The sequence below is a fragment of the Myotis lucifugus genome, unplaced genomic scaffold (assembly GCF_000147115.1).
Source record: "Myotis lucifugus unplaced genomic scaffold, Myoluc2.0 scaffold_5, whole genome shotgun sequence".
NCBI classification, from domain to species: Eukaryota; Metazoa; Chordata; class Mammalia; order Chiroptera; family Vespertilionidae; genus Myotis; species Myotis lucifugus.
The window spans coordinates 1,949,187-1,968,221 of record NW_005871053.1 but is presented as its reverse complement, the minus strand read 5'-3'; the positions used below and the strand labels follow the sequence as shown (position 1 = coordinate 1,968,221).

Genomic DNA, 19,035 nt, shown 5'->3' with positions numbered 1-19,035 from the left:
TGGGTAAATGCGACCTTTATAGACTCACAGAGAAAAGAGACTTCAGACTCCTTTTAAGCAGCGAGCTTAGCTTGACGTTCCCGAGATAAAACAAAAAGCTGCACCGGTCTCGCTGACATCCGTCAAGGTCTCAGTAATCCGGCATGCTGTTAATGTGGTTGCTAAGAACATTTTACTTCATTCAAGAATTCGGTACTCGGGTCCTAGCTATCTCGCCACCTCGAGCCAGTACCCAAAGGCGAGCAGGCCGGCAGTGGGGGGGGGGCAGTTTGGGGCAAGCAGGCCAGCTGGGGTGGGGGCAGTTGGGGGCAAGCAGGCCAGCAGGCAGAGTGGTTAGGGGCGATCAGGCAGGCAGGCAGGTGAGCAGTTAGGAGCCAGCGGTCCCAGATTGCAAGAGGGATCCCCACCGGGATCGGGCCTAAACTAGCAGTCGGACATCCCCCGAGGGGTCCCCAATTGGAGAGGGTGCAGGCCGGGCTGAGAGACACCTCCCCCCCGCCCCTTTTTCCAGTGCACGAATTTTGTGCACCGGGCCACTAGTGTTTAATAACAGGATTTATTCTTCTCATACCAACACATTATTTTCTGGCAAGAAAATGAATTTCTTATATTTTTCTAATGTTTTACTCTTATTATGTACTTACTATAAACTCTAAGAATAAGTCTGTGTTTTATTTATTATCTAGTTCAGTGCCTTGTACTTAGTGGGCACAATTATTTCTTGAATACATTGAAATTATATTTTCACATAAAGCTTTGCCCCACCCCCTCTCCATGTTGTCTCAGCTAGAACCACCATGGCTTCTTTTAGGTCCATCCATATAGATGAGGTAGGAGTAAACTCAGTATCATCCAGGAAATGTGTGGGTGAGTAAGGGCAGTCTAGCCCAACCCCCAGTGGAGGGCCTCTTTCAAGCCTGGGCATCTGTGCCACACCCATTATCAGCACAGCAGTGCCCTATATCTATAACATCTCCTTTTTTTTCACTAATAATATTAATTGACTAAAATAGTTAAATAGGGGTTTCTTAAGAATGAAAAATTTTAGCTTATTTTTTATGTAGTGACCATTCTCTGTCCTTTTCTCTCCCTCCTCCTCAGGAATAATAGTTTTTGGTTTTGTGTTGTTTGATTTTTGAGGTTTCCCCCAGTGAAGCTAACATCTTCGTTAATATTACCCAATCATGATAGACTAAAACTTTGTTAAAATAGCATTTGGAGCGAGTGATCTGTAGAGAGGTTGTGCAGTGTCTCCAGTCAGCATGTCAGGAAAATAGACTAATAGGCTTTCTGTTATTAATTAAAGGGCCATTTTCAAACCAATCATTGGTTCCAAAACAGAACTACATCTTATGTAGACACTAGAGGCACAGCGCGTGAAATCGTGCAAGACCCAGACCTGCTGTGCCGGCAGGACCCCAGAACTGCCCCGTGCGAGCCGCGGGACCCCAGATCTGCCCCTCGCAAACCACAGGCCCCGCCTCCACCGCGCCAGCCCCACGCAAGCCCTGCCAGCCCCGCGCAAGCCCCAGCCTGCGAGAGGTGCTCTATGCACCTCCTGGTGAATGGTTGTTGGGTGGTTCCGCCGTTATGACGTCATGACCACAGGCCTTTTATGATATAGATCTGGGGCAGCTCTTGAAAATCTTGCCTCATCTGCTCATAATCTTAAAGTTGCCTGTTTATTTTAGTGATACATAGAAATAGGAACAAAATATATCTTAATTTAAGAAGACAAAGGTCAGTGGGGAAAAAAAGGAGACATATGTACTACTCTTTGTAATACTTTAAGCAATAAAATAAAATTTTAAAAAAACGGATAGGAAATAATCCAAACTTAATAAAAAATTTGGGATCATTTCTTCCTTTTTAAATTAATTCACTATAAATACTCTTTAAATATCCTTAAGTATCTTTTTACTCAAAAACAAATTTTTCTAAATGACTGATACCAACAATTTGCCAAGAACATATGAACAACTCTTTCTATATCTGTTATAATGAAAGTTGTATTGTCTTTAGGATCTTATGAATCCTTCAGTGATCTCCCTGTCACCCACCACTTTCAATGAACTAGTTAAACAAAGAAAACATGATGAAGTCTGGATGGTTGATTTCTATTCTCCATGGTGTCATCCATGTCAAGTTTTAATGCCAGAATGGAAAAGAATGGCCCGGGTATAGTAAAATCATTTATTTTAAATGTAAACATTTACTAAGAACGTTTATTTAACAGAATTATTTTGAAACTAGCATGAGTAAACCCACCTCTAGATTATAACTTAACAGTTCTGATCACACCACTTGGATTTCAACTCAGCTTCTGTCTGGTATATGAATGGTATAGAATAATTTACCTTTTTTTGTGTTACACTTCATATTGTATTGACCAAATTTCTGCCAAAGTCAACCCAAAGGTCTTCTTTATTTTTACTTTTAGAGCTCAAATACAGTTTCTTCACAATATTGTAGGACTTAAAAATAGCTTTGATCTATAATACTATTTGGATTTTTTTAATTTCATACAAATAGACATAGTGTTATATAAATTATGAAAGATTGGGAAAAAAGATTTAAATACCAGAATGGAAAATACAGTAACTACTTTGTTTATTTCTAAGATAAAACATGAACAAACCTGAGTTAAAGTGATTTCTGGTATCTTAACATTTGAGATAATATAACTTTGTGCTCTTTTCATTAAAATTTTTAAATTTAACTATGAGTCCATGTGCTGCCCACAGCCCATGTCTCCATTTGAAAAAATAACTCTGAAATTCCATTGCCAAGACCTTTATTCGTTCTTGGTTTCTAATTCTTTGAATTTTAGAAAAAGTTTCATTTTCCCACCCTGGCCTGTTTGGCTCAGTGGATAGAGTGTTGGCCTGCAGGCTGAAGAGTCGCAGGTTCGATTCCAGTCAAGTGCATGTACTTCAGTTGCAGGCTCCTTCCTGGCCAGGCCTAATCAGGGCATGTACAGGAGGAAACCAATCGATGTGTTTCTCTCACATCAATATTTCTCTCTGTTTTTCCCTCGCTGTTCCACTCTCTCTAAAAATCAATGGAAAAACATTCCTGAGTGAGAATTAAAAAAATAAATACATTGTTTTTAGAAAAAAATTATTTTCTCTATATAATAGGTGAATGAAATCAATTGTTTAATATGCAATAATTGTAGTGAGTTCTTAACTACAAAATTAAATTTTCAGTTTATTACTCTAAATGTTCTATTATATTTAAGCCCTTACTTTTTTATTTGATGAAAATCACTGATAACTAATATAATTGTCTCACAGTGATAGTTTCTCTATGCAAATATATATAAAGTAGTTGTGGAGGTAATTTTTTTCTAATCACTTTGATATATTTGTCTCCTCTTTTTTTTTCTTTTCCAGACATTAACTGGACTAATCAACGTGGGCAGCATAGACTGCCAACAGTATCATTCTTTTTGTGCTGAAGAAAATGTTCGAAGATACCCTGAGATAAGATTTTTCCCCCCAAAATCAAATAAAGCTTATCAATATCAGTAAGTATTGTCTAAAATTTTAAGGCACTTACTATAATCATTTATACAGTTAACATTTAAAAGTTATTCTAACTAAATAAAAGTTAACCCAACAAGTATTTTTTGGGAACTCACCATGCTTAAGATAGTTTGCTAATGAGAACTTCAGAAAATGAAAAGAGAACAGAACAGTTACACTGTTCATGAAGCTGATAATCTAGTAAAGAAGAAATAACTAACCTTTATTAAGTCCCTGGTTAGTTTCAGGTACTATACTAGATCTTTGCTCATATTATCTCCACTAGTCCTCACACATACCCTGAAAAAACAAACAAAAGTTATTACCCTTCCTATACTATTACTTATCAGATAAGTAAACAGATTCAAAGACCTTAGATTAACTTAGATAACAGCTGCTAAGGTTTAAAGTTGGAGCTTGAAACCAGGTCTCTCTCATTGTCCATGTTTTCACAACACCACATGGTTTTTCAGATAGAAAACTGGAAAACGCAAGGCAAAATATAATAAATATTATTTAAGAAGTAAAAATGAACCATGGATTTCAAAGGAGGAAGGAATCACAACTATGAGAAAAATCATGAAATACTGCATTTGTGAAGTGGCTCTTACAAATGGGTATGAATTTTACAGACAGTAGTAACTGGAGTAAAGGTTCAGAAACTGAAGCCTTGGACATGTTCACTTTTGTCATTCCCATGGGTTTGTAGGTGTCCAGCAAGCAGCTACACATTCAGGTCTGTCTGGAACACAAAAAGACATTAAGACTAGTGAAAAATGTATTTGGGAAGCCATGTAAGTAGTGTTTATAGCTAGGTGTATCTGAGAAGAGAGATGCTAGATAAAGTCATTGGACTAAACTTATCTTTAAACTAGAGGCCTGGTGTATGAAATTCATGCACTTGAGGGCGAAGGGGGGAGTCCCTCAGCCCGTCCTGTGCCCTCTCACAGTCTGGGAACCCTCGGGGATTTCCGACTGACAGTTTAGGCCCGCTTCCCACGGGAAGCAGGTCTAAGCCGGCAGTTGGACATCCTTAGCGCTGCTGCGGAGGCAGGAGAGGCTCCCACCACCGCCGCTGTGCTTGCCAGCTGTGAGCCGGCTTCTGGCTGAACGGTGCTCCCCCTGTGGGAGCACACTGACCACCAGAGGGCAGCTCCTGCATTGAGCATCTGCCCCCTGGTGGTCAGTGCTCGTCATCGCCACCGGTTGTTCCGCTGTTTGGTCGATTTGCATATTAGCCTTTTATTATATAGGATTTCTACAATGAGATAGTTTTCTGAACTTATCCAATAATGAAAAATTCTATTTACAACTGACATATATTTTTCTTTTTTCAGTAGTTACAATGGTTGGAATAGGGATGCCTATTCCCTAAGAATTTGGGGTCTCGGGTGAGTAACTAAAATATGTATTATTGTACAAAATGGATTTAATATTATTTACCTTCCTCTTATGTCTATAATTAAATTTACTGTGAGTTGTTTAAAATTCTAGCATTTTAAGGCACTTAGTAAAAAATTATAACTTACCAAAGATAAGGTTGTGGTTTATTACACTGTCATTCTTTAAAGTCACTTTAAACTTAAAAACTTTTGCAGCATTATATTTTAGAAGTTTGCTTTGGTTTTGTATAATGAAAAATAATTTTGATTTTTGCCTCAGATTTTTGCCTCAAGCATCCATAGATCTTACACCTCAGGCCTTCAATGAAAAAGTTTTACAAGGGAAAAACCATTGGGTGATTGACTTCTATGCTCCTTGGTGTGGACCTTGCCAAAATTTTGCTCCAGAGTTTGAGCTCTTGGCCAGGGTAAGTCTTGTCTACCTACTTAAATAAATTGTAGTCACATGCATGTTTTAATAATTAGCTGAAACATTTTAAATATAATTTTTATTCTTTCTTAAAAGTTTCCTCTGAATTTTAAAAACCATTTCATTTCTACAACTATAGTCTTTGCAGTAGGCTTCATTCTTTATTTAAAAAGTTAGCCAGCATCTCTACCTAATTGTTTTTGGGTCAGTGACTTTTTTTTTTCTTCAACAAGAAACTAAACATCTAACCACTGGGTCTTCAAATTCAAATTTAGGTGATAACTTCTATGATTATTAATACAAAAGCATATGTCTGGCCCTGGCCAGGTTGCTCAATTGGCCAGAGCATTGTCCCAATATGCCAAGGTTGCAGGTTCAATCTCTGGTCAGAGCACATACAAGAATTAGCCAATAATGCATAAATAAGTGGGACAACAAATCAATGTTTGTTTTTCTCTCTCTTCCCCTCCTTAGATGACATCATCATCTACCTAACCTTAATAGCCAGAAGCCTCACTTCTGCTTGTTCCCTTTTTCCTTCAATTAATTCCTTCCCTGCAATTAAGGAAGGAATCCTTTTTTTGATCGGATGTGTACACGCTAGAGAAAGTAAGAGATCTGATAGTTAGTGAGACAGCTGGAGAGTGTAGCTGGAGTAGTCAGCCTTCCACAAGATGGGTGCTACCTCAGCACATGAGATCAGAGAAAGACAGGAAGGAGACCGTCTGGGATGTTTATGCTGTGACAGACAGGTGTAAGTACCAAGAAGTTGAGGTCATTTAGGGCAAAGCTCAATTTTCTTGATAAGGCAAAAGAGAAATTATTGCTATTGGAGATGTGCTGGACAAATAGGAATGCAAAGCACCAGTAAGAATTTGGAAGCAATCTTATTTGAATGGGGAGGATTGAAATGTTTTAAATAACAAATCCTTAGGTTTATAAAGATTTGAAATTTTTAGTATCACATTGCTTTGTGGTTGCCAAAATACTTCATTCCAAAGAGAATGGTAAACCATATTTGTCTTTTTTCAGATGATTAAAGGAAAAGTGAAAGCTGGAAAAGTAGACTGTCAGGCCAATGCTCAAACATGCCAGAAAGCTGGTATCAGAGCCTATCCAACTGTTAAATTCTTTCCCTACGAAAGATCAAAGGTACGTACAGGTTTTTCCTCCATGTTCCTTTCCTTTAGCAGGCCAAGCTCAAAAGATTTTTTGTTTAGACTGAGTAATGCTCTTTTCTAGTTTCTTTTCCCTTTGTCATTATCTTATTGCATATTATTGAAACACGGTCCTTTTTATATATACACTAAATGATTTTAAAAGGTTTTGTGTCTCACAATTGATATGATCTCCACTGCCTTAAAATTTTTACACTCATTAATAGGAAAATTACTCAAGAGACAAACCAAAATACTAATAGTGGTTTTCTATGGGTGATAGAATTCGAGGTAATTATTTACTGTCTGTGAAGTTTTATATTTCCTACTTTTATAGAATTAACATATAGTACCTTTATGATTAACTAGAGGCCCAGTGCACGAAATTTGGGCGGCGGGGGGGGGGGGGGTCCCTCAGCCTGGCCTGCACCCTCTCCAATCTGGGACCCCTCAGGGGATGTCCGACTGCCCTGTGGGATCGTGCCTAAACCGACAGTCAGACATCCCTCTCACAATCTGGGACTGCTAGCTCCTCACCGCTCACATGCCTGCCTTCCTGATTGCCCCTAATCGCTTTTACCTGCCAGCCTGATTGCTCCCTAACCGCTCCCCTGCCAGCCTGATTGACGCCTAACTGCTCCCTTGCCAGCCTGATTGCCCCCAACTGCCCTCCACTGCCAGCCATCTTGTGGCGGCATGAGGACCACCTAGGTTTTTATTAGTATAGATTTTTTTCCAGGAAAGGATAGTATGCTATTGTAATACTTTTGAAATAACCTTAGTACCAGAGTATTTATCTTATGGAATCTTTATTAATGAATGATTTAGGCTATAAAAGTTGGTGCGGTCATAATTCCTTTTTTATAGGTCTGTAACTTTTTTTTTTCCAACAAGAAACTAGACATCTAACCAATGGGTCTTAAAATTCAAATTCAGGTGATAACTTTTATGATTACTAATACAAAAGCATATGTCTGGCCCTGGCCAGGTTGCTCAATTGTTAGAATGTGGTAACAATATGCCAAGGTTGCAGGTTCAGTCTCTGGTTATGGCACATACAAGAATCAGCCAATGAATGCATACACAACAAATCAATGTTTGTTTTTCTCTCTCTTCCCCTCCCACCCCTTCCTTTCTCTAAATAAATAAATTAAATAAATAAAATAATAAATAAAATAATAATATAAATAAATAAACAAAAAATTTTAAGTGTATGTGTATCAGCCAGTATAATTGCTAACTGAAAGTACTCATGACCTTTGCTGTCTTCCCAAGTAAAAGAATGACATTATTGGCACTAGAACTATGATAAAATATTTTCTTTGTACTATATTCATGTTTTCTGGTAAAACATGAAATTAATAATTTCAAATATTTTAATATATACTTTTTGAGAAAGTATCTGATTAAGGTCTCATGTTATTTATTGGTAATTATAATACATTTTTAAATATAGCTAAATATTTAAATAGATAAATTAAATGGTGAATTTCAGAAATCTAGAATTGTCAGACATTTAGATTTTTCAGTGAAGGATTTTGATCAGTCCAAGAGGCTAACTATTTTAAGAACAGCCTAGGGTAAGCATAACTTGAGAGAGAAAACGTTTTATACCTGAGGCTGAATCTTCATTCCTTTGGAATCACTAGCTTTGCTTCCCAATTCTCAGAACAGCTGAGAAGTGGGTGACATCTTGTCAAATGATGTTAGAGAAATATCAATAAGATGACCAATCAAAAAAATGAGCAAGCCATAGAGGGAGCTCTTTGAAAATATTGCCCGGCTTAGGTGGCTCAGTGGTTGAACAGCGACCTGTGAACCAGGAGGTCACAGTTCCATTCCCTATCAGGGCACATGCAGCAGTTGCAGGCTTGATCCCCAGTGTAAGGCATGCAGGAGGCAGCCGATCAATGATTCTCTCTCATCATTGATGTTTCTTTCTCTCTCTCTCTCTCTCTTCCTCCCTGAAATAAGTAAAAAATATATATTTTTTGGAATATAATGAACAACATAAACTGATGAACAAAAATAGAACCAGAGACATAGAAGCATCGAACAGACTGTCCAACCTATGAGGGAAGGCGTGGGATGAGGGGCTAAGAGACCAAAGGACTTGTATGCAGGCATATGAGCATAACCAATGGACACAGACAATAGGGGGGTGAGGGCATGTGCTGTGGGGTGGGAGCGGCCGGGGAGAGGTCAATGGGTGAAAAAGGAGACTCATGTAATACTTTTAACAATAAAGAATTTAAATTAAAAAAAAAAAAATATATATATACACACACACACACACACATATTTAAAAAAAAGAAAATATGATGTTACCATATGTCTAGAGGAGTCCAGAGGACAGATTAGGACCCAGAATATCCCTGTCCAAACTGAAAGGCAGGGTTGGCATCCAGAAGTCCAGGCTAGAGGAAGAGGCCAAAGTAGAATGATGATTGGAATAAACAGAAATGTAAACCCAGATGGGCAGTTATATGACGAAACAAAATCCTAACACATAATTGTGGGGTTCTCTCCAGGAGGAATGAAACAGGTGGCTCCAGATCCCAAGTGAGCAGAGTTGGTCATATTCACCTGTCCCCTCCCAGCCACCTTCCTGCTGTGGGCAGAGGAGAGCCAGGAGATAGGCATTGTTTCCCAATGGTTAGTTAGTCATGGTTTTGTCTGTGTCAGAGATTGTATTAGATTAGAATGATTTTAGTCCCCTGGGCATATCTTTTCTTACACAGTTTAAATGTTTTCAGGCATTTGGAGTTAACAATGCATATTTCCCATGTTCTCATAACAGTATCAGTATTTATTTCAGGTAAATAATGGGTTAACTGTGCTTTTGTAGCATTATTTCCTTGAAGAAATTTGAGTTTCGAGCACTTAGAATTTTAAGGACTATTTTATTCAAGTTTCTGAGGTACAAATGTCATGTTTTGATTAGATACTTAAAAGATTATAAGAAAAGTGTTTTTAATTTTAGAGAAATATTGGGGGAGAGCAAATAGATTCCAGAGATGCAAAAGAGATTGCTGCTTTAATATATGAAAAATTGGAAAATCTCCAAAAACATGGAATGAGAAATAAGGTAAGGACTAAGTCTAGAGCTGACTGCAAACATTATCTAAAGTTATTCTTCCTATATTTTATATGTATGAATAAGCAGGGAAAATGAAGCTTCAAAAAACAGTAAGTAGTTGGAAATTCTTCTTTGGAAAATATGAGAATCAGAATGTAGCCTATAAGCACTGAAATGCTTAGAAATTTGGACAAGTAAAATCACTTAAGAAATTATGGCTATAAATTATTTACATTTTGTTCAAATGTAAGTAAAGCAGTGACTTGTTAGGAAAGGAATACATATACTGGAGCCTCCTGACAGACATATTTGGATAGCAAATATTCTTTTGTTCTTATTTAGTCGGGATGTGTTGGAACCCATGGACCTCCTGGCCTCTCCTTGAATTTTTAACCCATCAAGCAGTTGCAGCCTTTCTCCTGCTGTTCTTTGCACGGGCTGTTTATTATTTTTCTTCTTTAAATCATGTCATTCTAGGACAGACTTAGACCAAACAGTCCATGAATGCGAGAGTGCCTTCTGAATGGAATTTAATACAATCACACGAGGGTTCTTGGATTCCTTCCCTATACAGTGAAAGGGCAGAAGAACAGCACAGCGTTGGGAAAGGGCTAGGGACATCTGGCTCCGTAGAATCATTAGAAATACAGACCCCCAACATAGAAAGTCTGACAGCCTGCTTCGGAAATTATGTTTTCTCCAAATCTAACAGTTAGGAAAGAGATAGTTATGAATCTTTATTTTCTTGGTTTCAGTAAACAAAAATGTTTTTCTGATAGTTTAGCTGTTTTCTCAAGATGTTTTGTGACTTTTTCATTAAACATTTGAAATAGCAAACACTGAAATTAAGTTAAAGAGCACATCAAAATATGACTTTGAATGTGTAAAGCTATAATTGGTAGTATCTGCCTGGGTAAGAACTATGTGATACCCTTTCCTCTACCATTGTTATAGGTAGGAGAGATTCTTTTTTTTTTTTTTTTAATATATTTTATTGATTTTTTACAGAGAGGAAGGGAGAGAGATAGAGAGTTAGAAACATCGATGAGAGAGAAACATCGATCACTGCCTCCTGCACATCTCCTACTGGGGATGTGCCTGCAACCCAGGTACATGCCCTTGACCGGAATCGAACCTGGGACCTTTCAGTCCGCAGGCCGACGCTCTATCCACTGAGCCAAACCGGTTTCGGCGGTAGGAGAGGTTCTTATGTGGTGGGCTCATTAAATAAGAAATACAGAGTAATTATTTTTGAGAAGATAAAAGTTTGGTTAGCTTATACTATTCTACCTTGTTTTTAATATAATCTCATGTTTCTTTTCTCTTTCAATTACTTTTATATTGTTGAAGGATGAACTTTAATGATAGTGAAGATGAAGAAAAAGTTGAAAAGAAATTCTGACAAATGACATCAGAAGATATCGTTTTAGACTGTTACTACATTCATGGTGGGAATAAGTGAGCATTATATTGGACTTGTAATTGCACTAAATTCTATACAACATTGGTATGAATGAAAGGTCTGCAAGCTTTCTATAATGTGCCAGGTCATAAATATTTTAGGCTTTGTAGACCATATGCGGTTCTTTGTCACATATGCTGTTTTGCTTTGTTTACAACCCTTTGAAAAATATAAAAACCACTCTTAGCTGAGGGCCATCCACAAATAGACCACAAGTCACATTCGGCCATGAGCCATAGATTGCTGACTACTGGAAATGATGTTGGGCTGGCTGGCTTGAACATGATTTTGCTCTGCTCATGTATATGTCTAAGTGGTACAAAGTGAACTATCACTTAATGTGCTGTGGCTCACCTGAAAAAAGAGAACGTGGTTTTCAATCACCTGTCCTAAAAATTCTGAAATTGATTCTCTAATCATATATTTCATTTAAAAAAATGTGATGTGGGAAAATAAACAGATACCCTATTTTCATGATGTATTATAGTGAAGTGATTCTTCATTCTTTTCTTTCTTAAAGGTTAAAGAATTAATTTTAATTTTCTACAATTGAGAAAAATTTTTGTAACAGTGAGTAAGCAAATTCTATAGATTTCTACAGGATCCAGAAATACCTGGAAAAAAAAATATGTACAGCAATTAACAGGTCACTGTAGAGTATCCCAAATATGTCAAGCACTTAGAGTTCTATATTTTAAAGATACGTGTTAATTTATTTTCTAAATATTTTTCATAAAGGTTTTCCCTGTGATACTAATTAACTTTTGAAGCATCTTTCTAATATTTATGTTTTTGCCTTCTGGGCTCTTTTGTTGTGTATCCTTTATTTCCATTTGCCTGTTTTTCTTCATAGTTGTTGTTTTTCACTCTTGTCTATTCTCTTCATTTTTCAAACAGGAAAAATAACTGCAGTTTCACTATAACTCATAATGTGGTCATTCCAATTATTAATTGGAGGCTATCATGTTCAGATAAATATTGGCACAATAACAAGTTATTTTTGTAAGAAAAGTATATAAATCTAAGAATGAGATCTTTTAGTTTCTCAGTTGTTCAGAATCAAATAATTATAATTCAGGGTATGTGCGATGGTAAAAATTCCAGTTGAGCAAAAAAGAGGTCATTGAATTTAAAAAGTATCTTCAGTTTTCCCAAAAACCTATTAGGATTATGCTTTATTATATTGGAAGAGATTTGTTTTTTTAAATATCATTTTACCTCCTTCCCCAAAATTTCCTCATATTTTATAGCTCCAATTGATAGAAAAATATATTTTTTTTATTTTCAAGTGTAACCCTATTCTTCATAGTCTCTCCCATGTTGTTTTTAGTGTATTCCTTAATTCCTTATTTACACATGTAGGCACATACAGAATAATTACCACTTTTAGCCTTAATTTACCACCACCTTTTTGAATTATGATCAGTAATGGCAAGTGCCTTTCATTTATTAAATTTTCAAAGCCTAGAAAATGTTTTGAATTGGCTTGTTTCTATAAGAAGCCTAAAATGGAATCCTAAAGAGTCCTGGTAAATATTTACTGATTGCTGTACCAGGTACAGTGGGGCCTTGACTTACGAGTTTAATTCGTTCCGAGACCGAGCTCGTTAAGGAGCTCGTTAACTCAAATTGCTCTATCAACTCAATGCAAAAAATCGGACAAGAGACAGCTGGTATCTCAAAAAACTCGTTAGTCGGGACACTCGTAAGTCAAGGCCCCACTGTATATGAATGCCAATGTGCTGGACACTGAGGAGAGGATGAACGGCCAGCGTGTGATTCACAGGGCTGACGCTGAGTCCATAAACAAGGGTGCAGGCACCTGTGTACTACTACCTATAAGTATCATCCAAATTTAATTGAAAAACATCTTAAACAGTAAATAAAATAGAAAAAATTATATATCCTGTAACTTGGCCTAAGTCTGTGCCTGTGGAATCAGCTGTAAAGCCAGCGCTATCTGGGAGTCATGTTAAGTAATGTGAATCCTGCAGTCACATCAGTATCATTGGTATTTAAAAGACCGCTGACAGAATTAAAGGCTTTAATGGCCACATTCGTGCAGGAGAGCACCTCTAAAGATGCCATTTCTCTCAGCAACCTCATTGTTGTGTTCAGGTGGCCTCCGGTACCACACCATTCATTTCTAGCAGACCAGAGTGCATCTGTCAGGCAGTTGGATTTGAAAATGAGATAAGTTTAAATATGTGACGATGTGAAACCATTTTGAATGTCTGTTTTTGATATTAATGATGCTTGCCTATCTCAGTTGTCCAGTTTTTAACATCTTTCATATCTTTTTTACTTAAAGTATGTGATTAAGATAAAGGGAAAATAAAATGAAATTGTATAATGACTTTTATATTGTAAAAGTTTTTTTAAAATTGGTTCTTTTTTAGTTTTGTTTCCTTGGGGGAAAGAAATTAATATTGTTAAACAACTAGGGTAAAAATCTAGATTATCTATAAATGCAATAGAACAGGATCAGAAAGGCTTCCATGGGGGCCTCAATAGTAAGGGATGTGATACTTTTGATGGCTTTATGGTGATATAACCTCCTGGGTATTTTAGCTCTCTGAAGAAAATGTTTACTCAAATGTTTACTCTGCACTACTACAGGATCAGCCATAACGAGCTTTCTGTAATGCTGATATACTTTTTGCAAGCCATGTATCTCTCAATTACATTTTCCCAATTGATTACATTCCAAATAGCTTTCAGATAATCAGGTCTGACATTTTTATACTGAAAGTAATAAGCATGCTCCCACACATCATTCCCCAAAAGTAGAATGAGACGAGACCTGTTCATTGAAGGGGATCCTGGTTAGAACAAGCAGCAATCTAGAAGCATCCTTGCTCCTTCTGGAAACCAAGCCAGCTCCCACCTGAGTGAGCCTTGAACGCCAGCAGAAACAGCTAAATGCAGTGAAGGAACCAGTCGTGTTGATGACTTCCAGCAATTCCCTTTGGGTTCTCCACCACCACGAGGGCTCAGGTCTGACGAGAAAATGCCGGTTGATGTGGCCTCCACTGTTGAACTTCAGGCAGGCTGAAGAGTCATTTGAGTGGCATTGTCACCCTTCTCCGCGCCTCCCCGTGCTTGTCCTCACCTCCCTGGTGTTCAGGTTGTTCACATGGGCAGTGTGGTGCTTGCTGTGGTGCAGCTGCGTGATCCGGGCGTTGGTGTGAGGCTCTGGGGCGCCGTAGTCGTAGGGCAAGTCCGGGAGGTGGTGTGCTGACAGCCCGGAGTGAACCAGTCGATTCTTTGTTTTCTGACAGTATTCAAAGCAGAAATTTTCTTTGCAGTACATTCATCAGAAAAGAAATACTGCATGGTTTCCTATGGCGCACATTTACAAAGCTGCTTATATATGAGAAAGTGTTTAATGAGGAAGTAGTATTTTTAAACCATTTTAATGGAATTTTTGTATAATAATTAGTCTAGTTTTAATCTTTATGTCTACCAACAAACTCAGATAAAGGTCTTAAATTATACATATTCAGTGAAATAATACAAAGGTTAAATTAGCCCTGGCCGGTTTGGCTCAGGAAATTGGAAGGGCTGGTACATTCAGTGATGACGTTACCTCTCATTAATTCCGGTCAGGGGCACATGCCCAGGTTGCAGACTCATCCCCAGTAGCGGGTGTGCAGGAGGCAGCCAATCAATGATTATCTCTCATCATTGATGTTTCTCTCCCTCTGTCTTCCTCTCTGAAGTCAATAAAAATATTTTTAAAAAACAAAGGTTAAATTAACCTAATGTATATTAAATATTCTATAATACCTAAAGAACATTTATTCTGAAGATGAAAAGGAAATAATATATCTGGAAGTATACACTTTACTCAATACCATAGAACAAAACTTAAATATACCCAAAATCTGGTGAATAAGCTTGTTTTCAAAATGAATAATAACAAAATTTAGGTCAACACCACCAAGGTAAGTATAAATGTATTATATCTATATATCTATGTCTATATCTATATATCTATATCTATATATATATAAAAGGTTAATAATATGCTAAGTGTTCAACCGGTCGCTATGATGCGCACTGACCACCAGGGGGCAGACGCTCAATGCAGGAGCTGCCGAACTGCAGTGACTTGGCAGCAGCGGTTATCGGGAGATGCACCCCAAAACCAGAGAGGAGGGAGTCCAATTCCTTGTGGGGTGACGTGATTCCACCTTCGGCCTTGGGTTATGTTGTTGCTGGGGCACTGTCGGCCCCGAATCTGGTTTACTGCACACTTGCGTTTGTGTTCCACATCCTGTATGACAGCAACTTTGCAGAGTGCCCTCTCGCACTCCAGGACCCCTTGGAGGATGTAGGAGAGCCGGTTTTGGCCCCATCCCCACAGGCCAGGCCGAGGCACCCCACCTGCCGGAGGGATCTCATTCACTCCACAGACGCCTTTCGAGACACCACAGGACCACCCCAGGTGCTGTCGGCAGGGGGAGGGACTGAGGGAAGTTGGCTCCAGGGCCTGTTGGGCCATCTTGCCCAGTCCCGCCCCACCGGCCACCTAATTAATTTCCTTTCAATGTGCACAAAGCCGTGCACCGGGTCACTAGTGTAAATATAAATTTGTTAGAGACCCACTGGCTCAAGTCATTTCTTTTAATGTTTAACAGTGGGTTGTACTCATACTATGACCCAATCCTCATATTAGATATATTTTGAGAGGTAACTAACCAAAATTATGGTTGGAGCTGATGCCAAACTGGCCAATATCAATAATGAATCCAAGACTGTATTATTTAGTAGCCTGCTGTTCTGATATTTAGTAATCATTCAAAAAGGTCTGTGCTAATGTCCACACACAAAAAATATATATGCCATATTAACTACTGAAGAAGTGAGAAAAAAGTTTTTTTTAAAGAATGAATAGGTTCTAGTGTAAGATGGCAACTTAGGAGGTTCCTGAACTCGCCTCCTCTCATGAACACACAAAAACTACCTACATACAGAACAATTTTTCTCTTAAAGGAATGTAGGAACTAGAGTGACTTCTGGGAACAAGAAAAAACCCACAATGAAATGGGTAGGAGAGACAGACACACAGGGTATTAAACCCACTTCTGGTGTAAAGACACAACTAGAACAAAATTCATGACTTCCAATTTCTCAGAGGAGCAAAGGTTTGAACCTCACATCTGGTGCCCCAACTTTCTGTGTGATAAGCCTATTTGCAATCTCCAGTGCTTCAGCCTGAGGGGCTGGCTTTTAATTTAACACACATCTAGGAGCTGCCTGCAGTACTGTGCAGAGAACATCTCTGCCTCGCTCCAGGTGGCTGTACTTTCCAGAAAAACTTTTGCACATATCTAGCACCCCAGCATCTGTGACCACCATACAGGGGCCATCCTTTGATCACCTGGTGACCAAGTGGTGTTTAGATTCGCTGATCCCACAGGACTGGAGCAAAGACAGTTCTTAACTGGTTATCCCCCAGGGCTCAGTGCAGAGAGCAGACAGGAAGCACCCGTCTCCCACTCTTCCCTGACAGCAGCATAGGTATATTTATATACTTTAAAAGCTGCAGCCAGCCCTGGCCGGTTTGGCTCAGTGGATAGAGTGTCGGCCTGTGGACTGAAGGGTCCTGGGTTTGATTCCAGTCAGGGGCACATGCCAGGGTTGCAGGCTCAATTCCAGTGGAGGGCGCGAAGGAGGCAGCCAATCAATGATTCCCTCTTATCATTGATGTTTCTATCTCTCCTCTGAAATCAATAAATTTACATTATATATATATACAAGCTGCTGCCAGAGGGTATGGCTTCCAATCAGCTTGTATCTAGGCCTGCCCTTTGGAACATTGGCAGGTTTTGGCACATCCTCAGCTACGGGGAGCCTATTAGAACAATGAAAGCTGCATGGACAATCACAAAGTTTGAGAGATAGCCAAGAACTAGGGTAGGGTTGAACAATAAAGTTCATCTCCTACACCACTCCTTCAAGACAGAAAAGTAGCATGTTTTTGTTTGTTTTAATATATTTTATTGATTTTTTACAGAGAGGAAGGGAAAGGGATAGAAAGTTAGAATAGAAACATTGATGAGAGAGAGACATCAATCAGCTGCCTCCTGCACACCCCCCTCTGGGGATGTGCCTGCAACTAAGGTACATGCCCTTGACCAGAATCAAACCTAGGACCTTTCAGTCCGCAGGCCAATGCTCTATCCACTGAGCCAAACAGGTTAGGGCAGTGGTCGGCAAACTGCGGCTCACGAGCCACATGTGGCTCTTTGGCCCCTTGAGTGTGGCCACGAAGTTTCAATCGCACTGTATGTGCGCGCCCACACATGGTATTTTGTGGAAGAGCCACACTCAAGGGGCTGCAGTTTGCCGACGACTGGGTTAGGGCATCATGTTGTTTAATCTCCATATATGTGTGATTTTTCTAGTTTTCTTCTTGTAATTGATTTCTGAACATAATTGTATGAAATTAGAAAAGATGCTTGATGTGATTTAAAACTTCTTAAATTTATTAACACTTGTTTTGTGCCCTAACATATCATCTATTTTAGAAAATCTGCCCTGAGCACTTGAGAAGAATGTATATTCTGCTGCTTTTGGATGGAATATTTTGTGTCTCTTTTCCTTTGCGACAGCATGGAGGGACCTGGAGATTATTATGCTAAGTGAAATAAGCCAGACAGAGGAAGACAAATATCACATGATCTTACTTATATGTAGAATCTAATCAACAAAATAAACTGACAGACAAAAATAGGTCCAGAGACATGGATGCATAGAACAGGCTGACAGACCTCAGAGCAGGGGAAGGTGGGTGGGAAGAGATTATCCAAAGAACATGTATGCAAATATGCATAACCCATGGACACAGACAATAGTGTGGTGAAGGCCTGGGAAAGGGTGGGAACTGGGTGGGGAGGTGCAAAGAGGGGGAGGAATGGGGGGTATCCGTAATATTGTCAACAATTCCACTTCAAGATATTTATCCAAAGAAATAAAAAACACCAATTCAAAAATATATATGCACTTCTATGTTCATTGCAGCATTATTTACTTACAATAGCCAAGATATGGAAGCAACCTAGGTGCCCATTGGTAGATGAATAAAGAAGATTTAGCGGTATACGTATAGAATGGAATATTAGCAATAAAAAAAATGAAATCTTGCCATTTGCTCAGATACAGAGAACATTTTGATGGTTGCTAAATAGGGAGGGGTTGGGGGATGGGGGAAAAGAGGGAAGGAATTAAGATCTACAAGTTGAGGGTTATAAAAACAGTCACGGGGTTGTAAAGTACAGCACAGGGTATATAGTCAATAATATTATAATAATTATGTAAGTTATATAAATGTCTAATCACTATGTTGTACACCTGAAACTAATATAATGATAAATGTCAGCTATAATTGAAAAATAAATTTTTTTAATCCTTCAGTAATTCATTCTCTCTCAAGTCACCAAAGAATATAAGACTCAATAACATGGTATATCAAAAGGCTTAAATCTAAGTCACCCTGTCATGGCTTTAGAAAGATAATTTAATGTGCATTCACTATAATAAATTTGAAATGCAGAAAAATACCTATTTTACTACAGAGATTATATAAATTTTAGAATTTATTTTGCTGATGTGTCTTATATAAACTTAGAAAAAGCCTAAATAATAAGAAATTTCTACTTCCTCACCAATACAGGTAAAAAATAGGTTCACAGTTGTGAGTACATGAAACAGTTTATTCTTGTATTATTTATGTATTTGTTTGTTTATTGTGTTATTTATTTCTATTATTTCTATACAAACAACTGTTAACTTACTTTTGCCTAACCTTGTATTTACAGTTATCTTCTCTGAAGATAGAAGCCATGGCTTTCTTATTTTCTGCTCTGTTTTCAGAAGCTAGCACATACATGTACAGTGTATATTCTAACTAAACCAGAAATATTGTACTATATTGTTAAACTTGTTTAGAATCAATTTGCAGTCATTCAATTATGATTAAAAAATTATTGA

The 19,035-nt window shown here is 38.2% G+C and overlaps 1 protein-coding gene and 1 pseudogene across 3 annotated transcripts in view; one reads left to right on the top strand and one right to left on the bottom strand.

Moving 5' to 3' along the window:
- The window catches only part of DNAJC10 (DnaJ heat shock protein family (Hsp40) member C10), a 39,332-nt gene extending 27,814 nt beyond the window's left edge, over positions 1–11,518 (top strand). For 2 of the 3 annotated variants that reach the window (XM_023744360.1, XM_006083033.3), the window contains 7 exons: positions 2,023–2,178; positions 3,396–3,529; positions 4,865–4,918; positions 5,190–5,337; positions 6,372–6,491; positions 9,480–9,584; positions 10,926–11,518. In XM_023744360.1, the coding sequence (XP_023600128.1) occupies positions 2,023–2,178; positions 3,396–3,529; positions 4,865–4,918; positions 5,190–5,337; positions 6,372–6,491; positions 9,480–9,584; positions 10,926–10,937 (729 nt within the window). In that variant the 3' untranslated portion in view covers positions 10,938–11,518. The remainder of the gene's footprint in view (positions 1–2,022; positions 2,179–3,395; positions 3,530–4,864; positions 4,919–5,189; positions 5,338–6,371; positions 6,492–9,479; positions 9,585–10,925) is intronic. The other variant, XM_014467404.2, reaches the window with a different exon arrangement.
- A 1,754-nt stretch (positions 11,519–13,272) lies between these two features.
- LOC111823304 lies at positions 13,273–14,361 on the bottom strand (annotated as a pseudogene).
- Between the last annotated feature and the right edge of the window lie 4,674 nt (positions 14,362–19,035).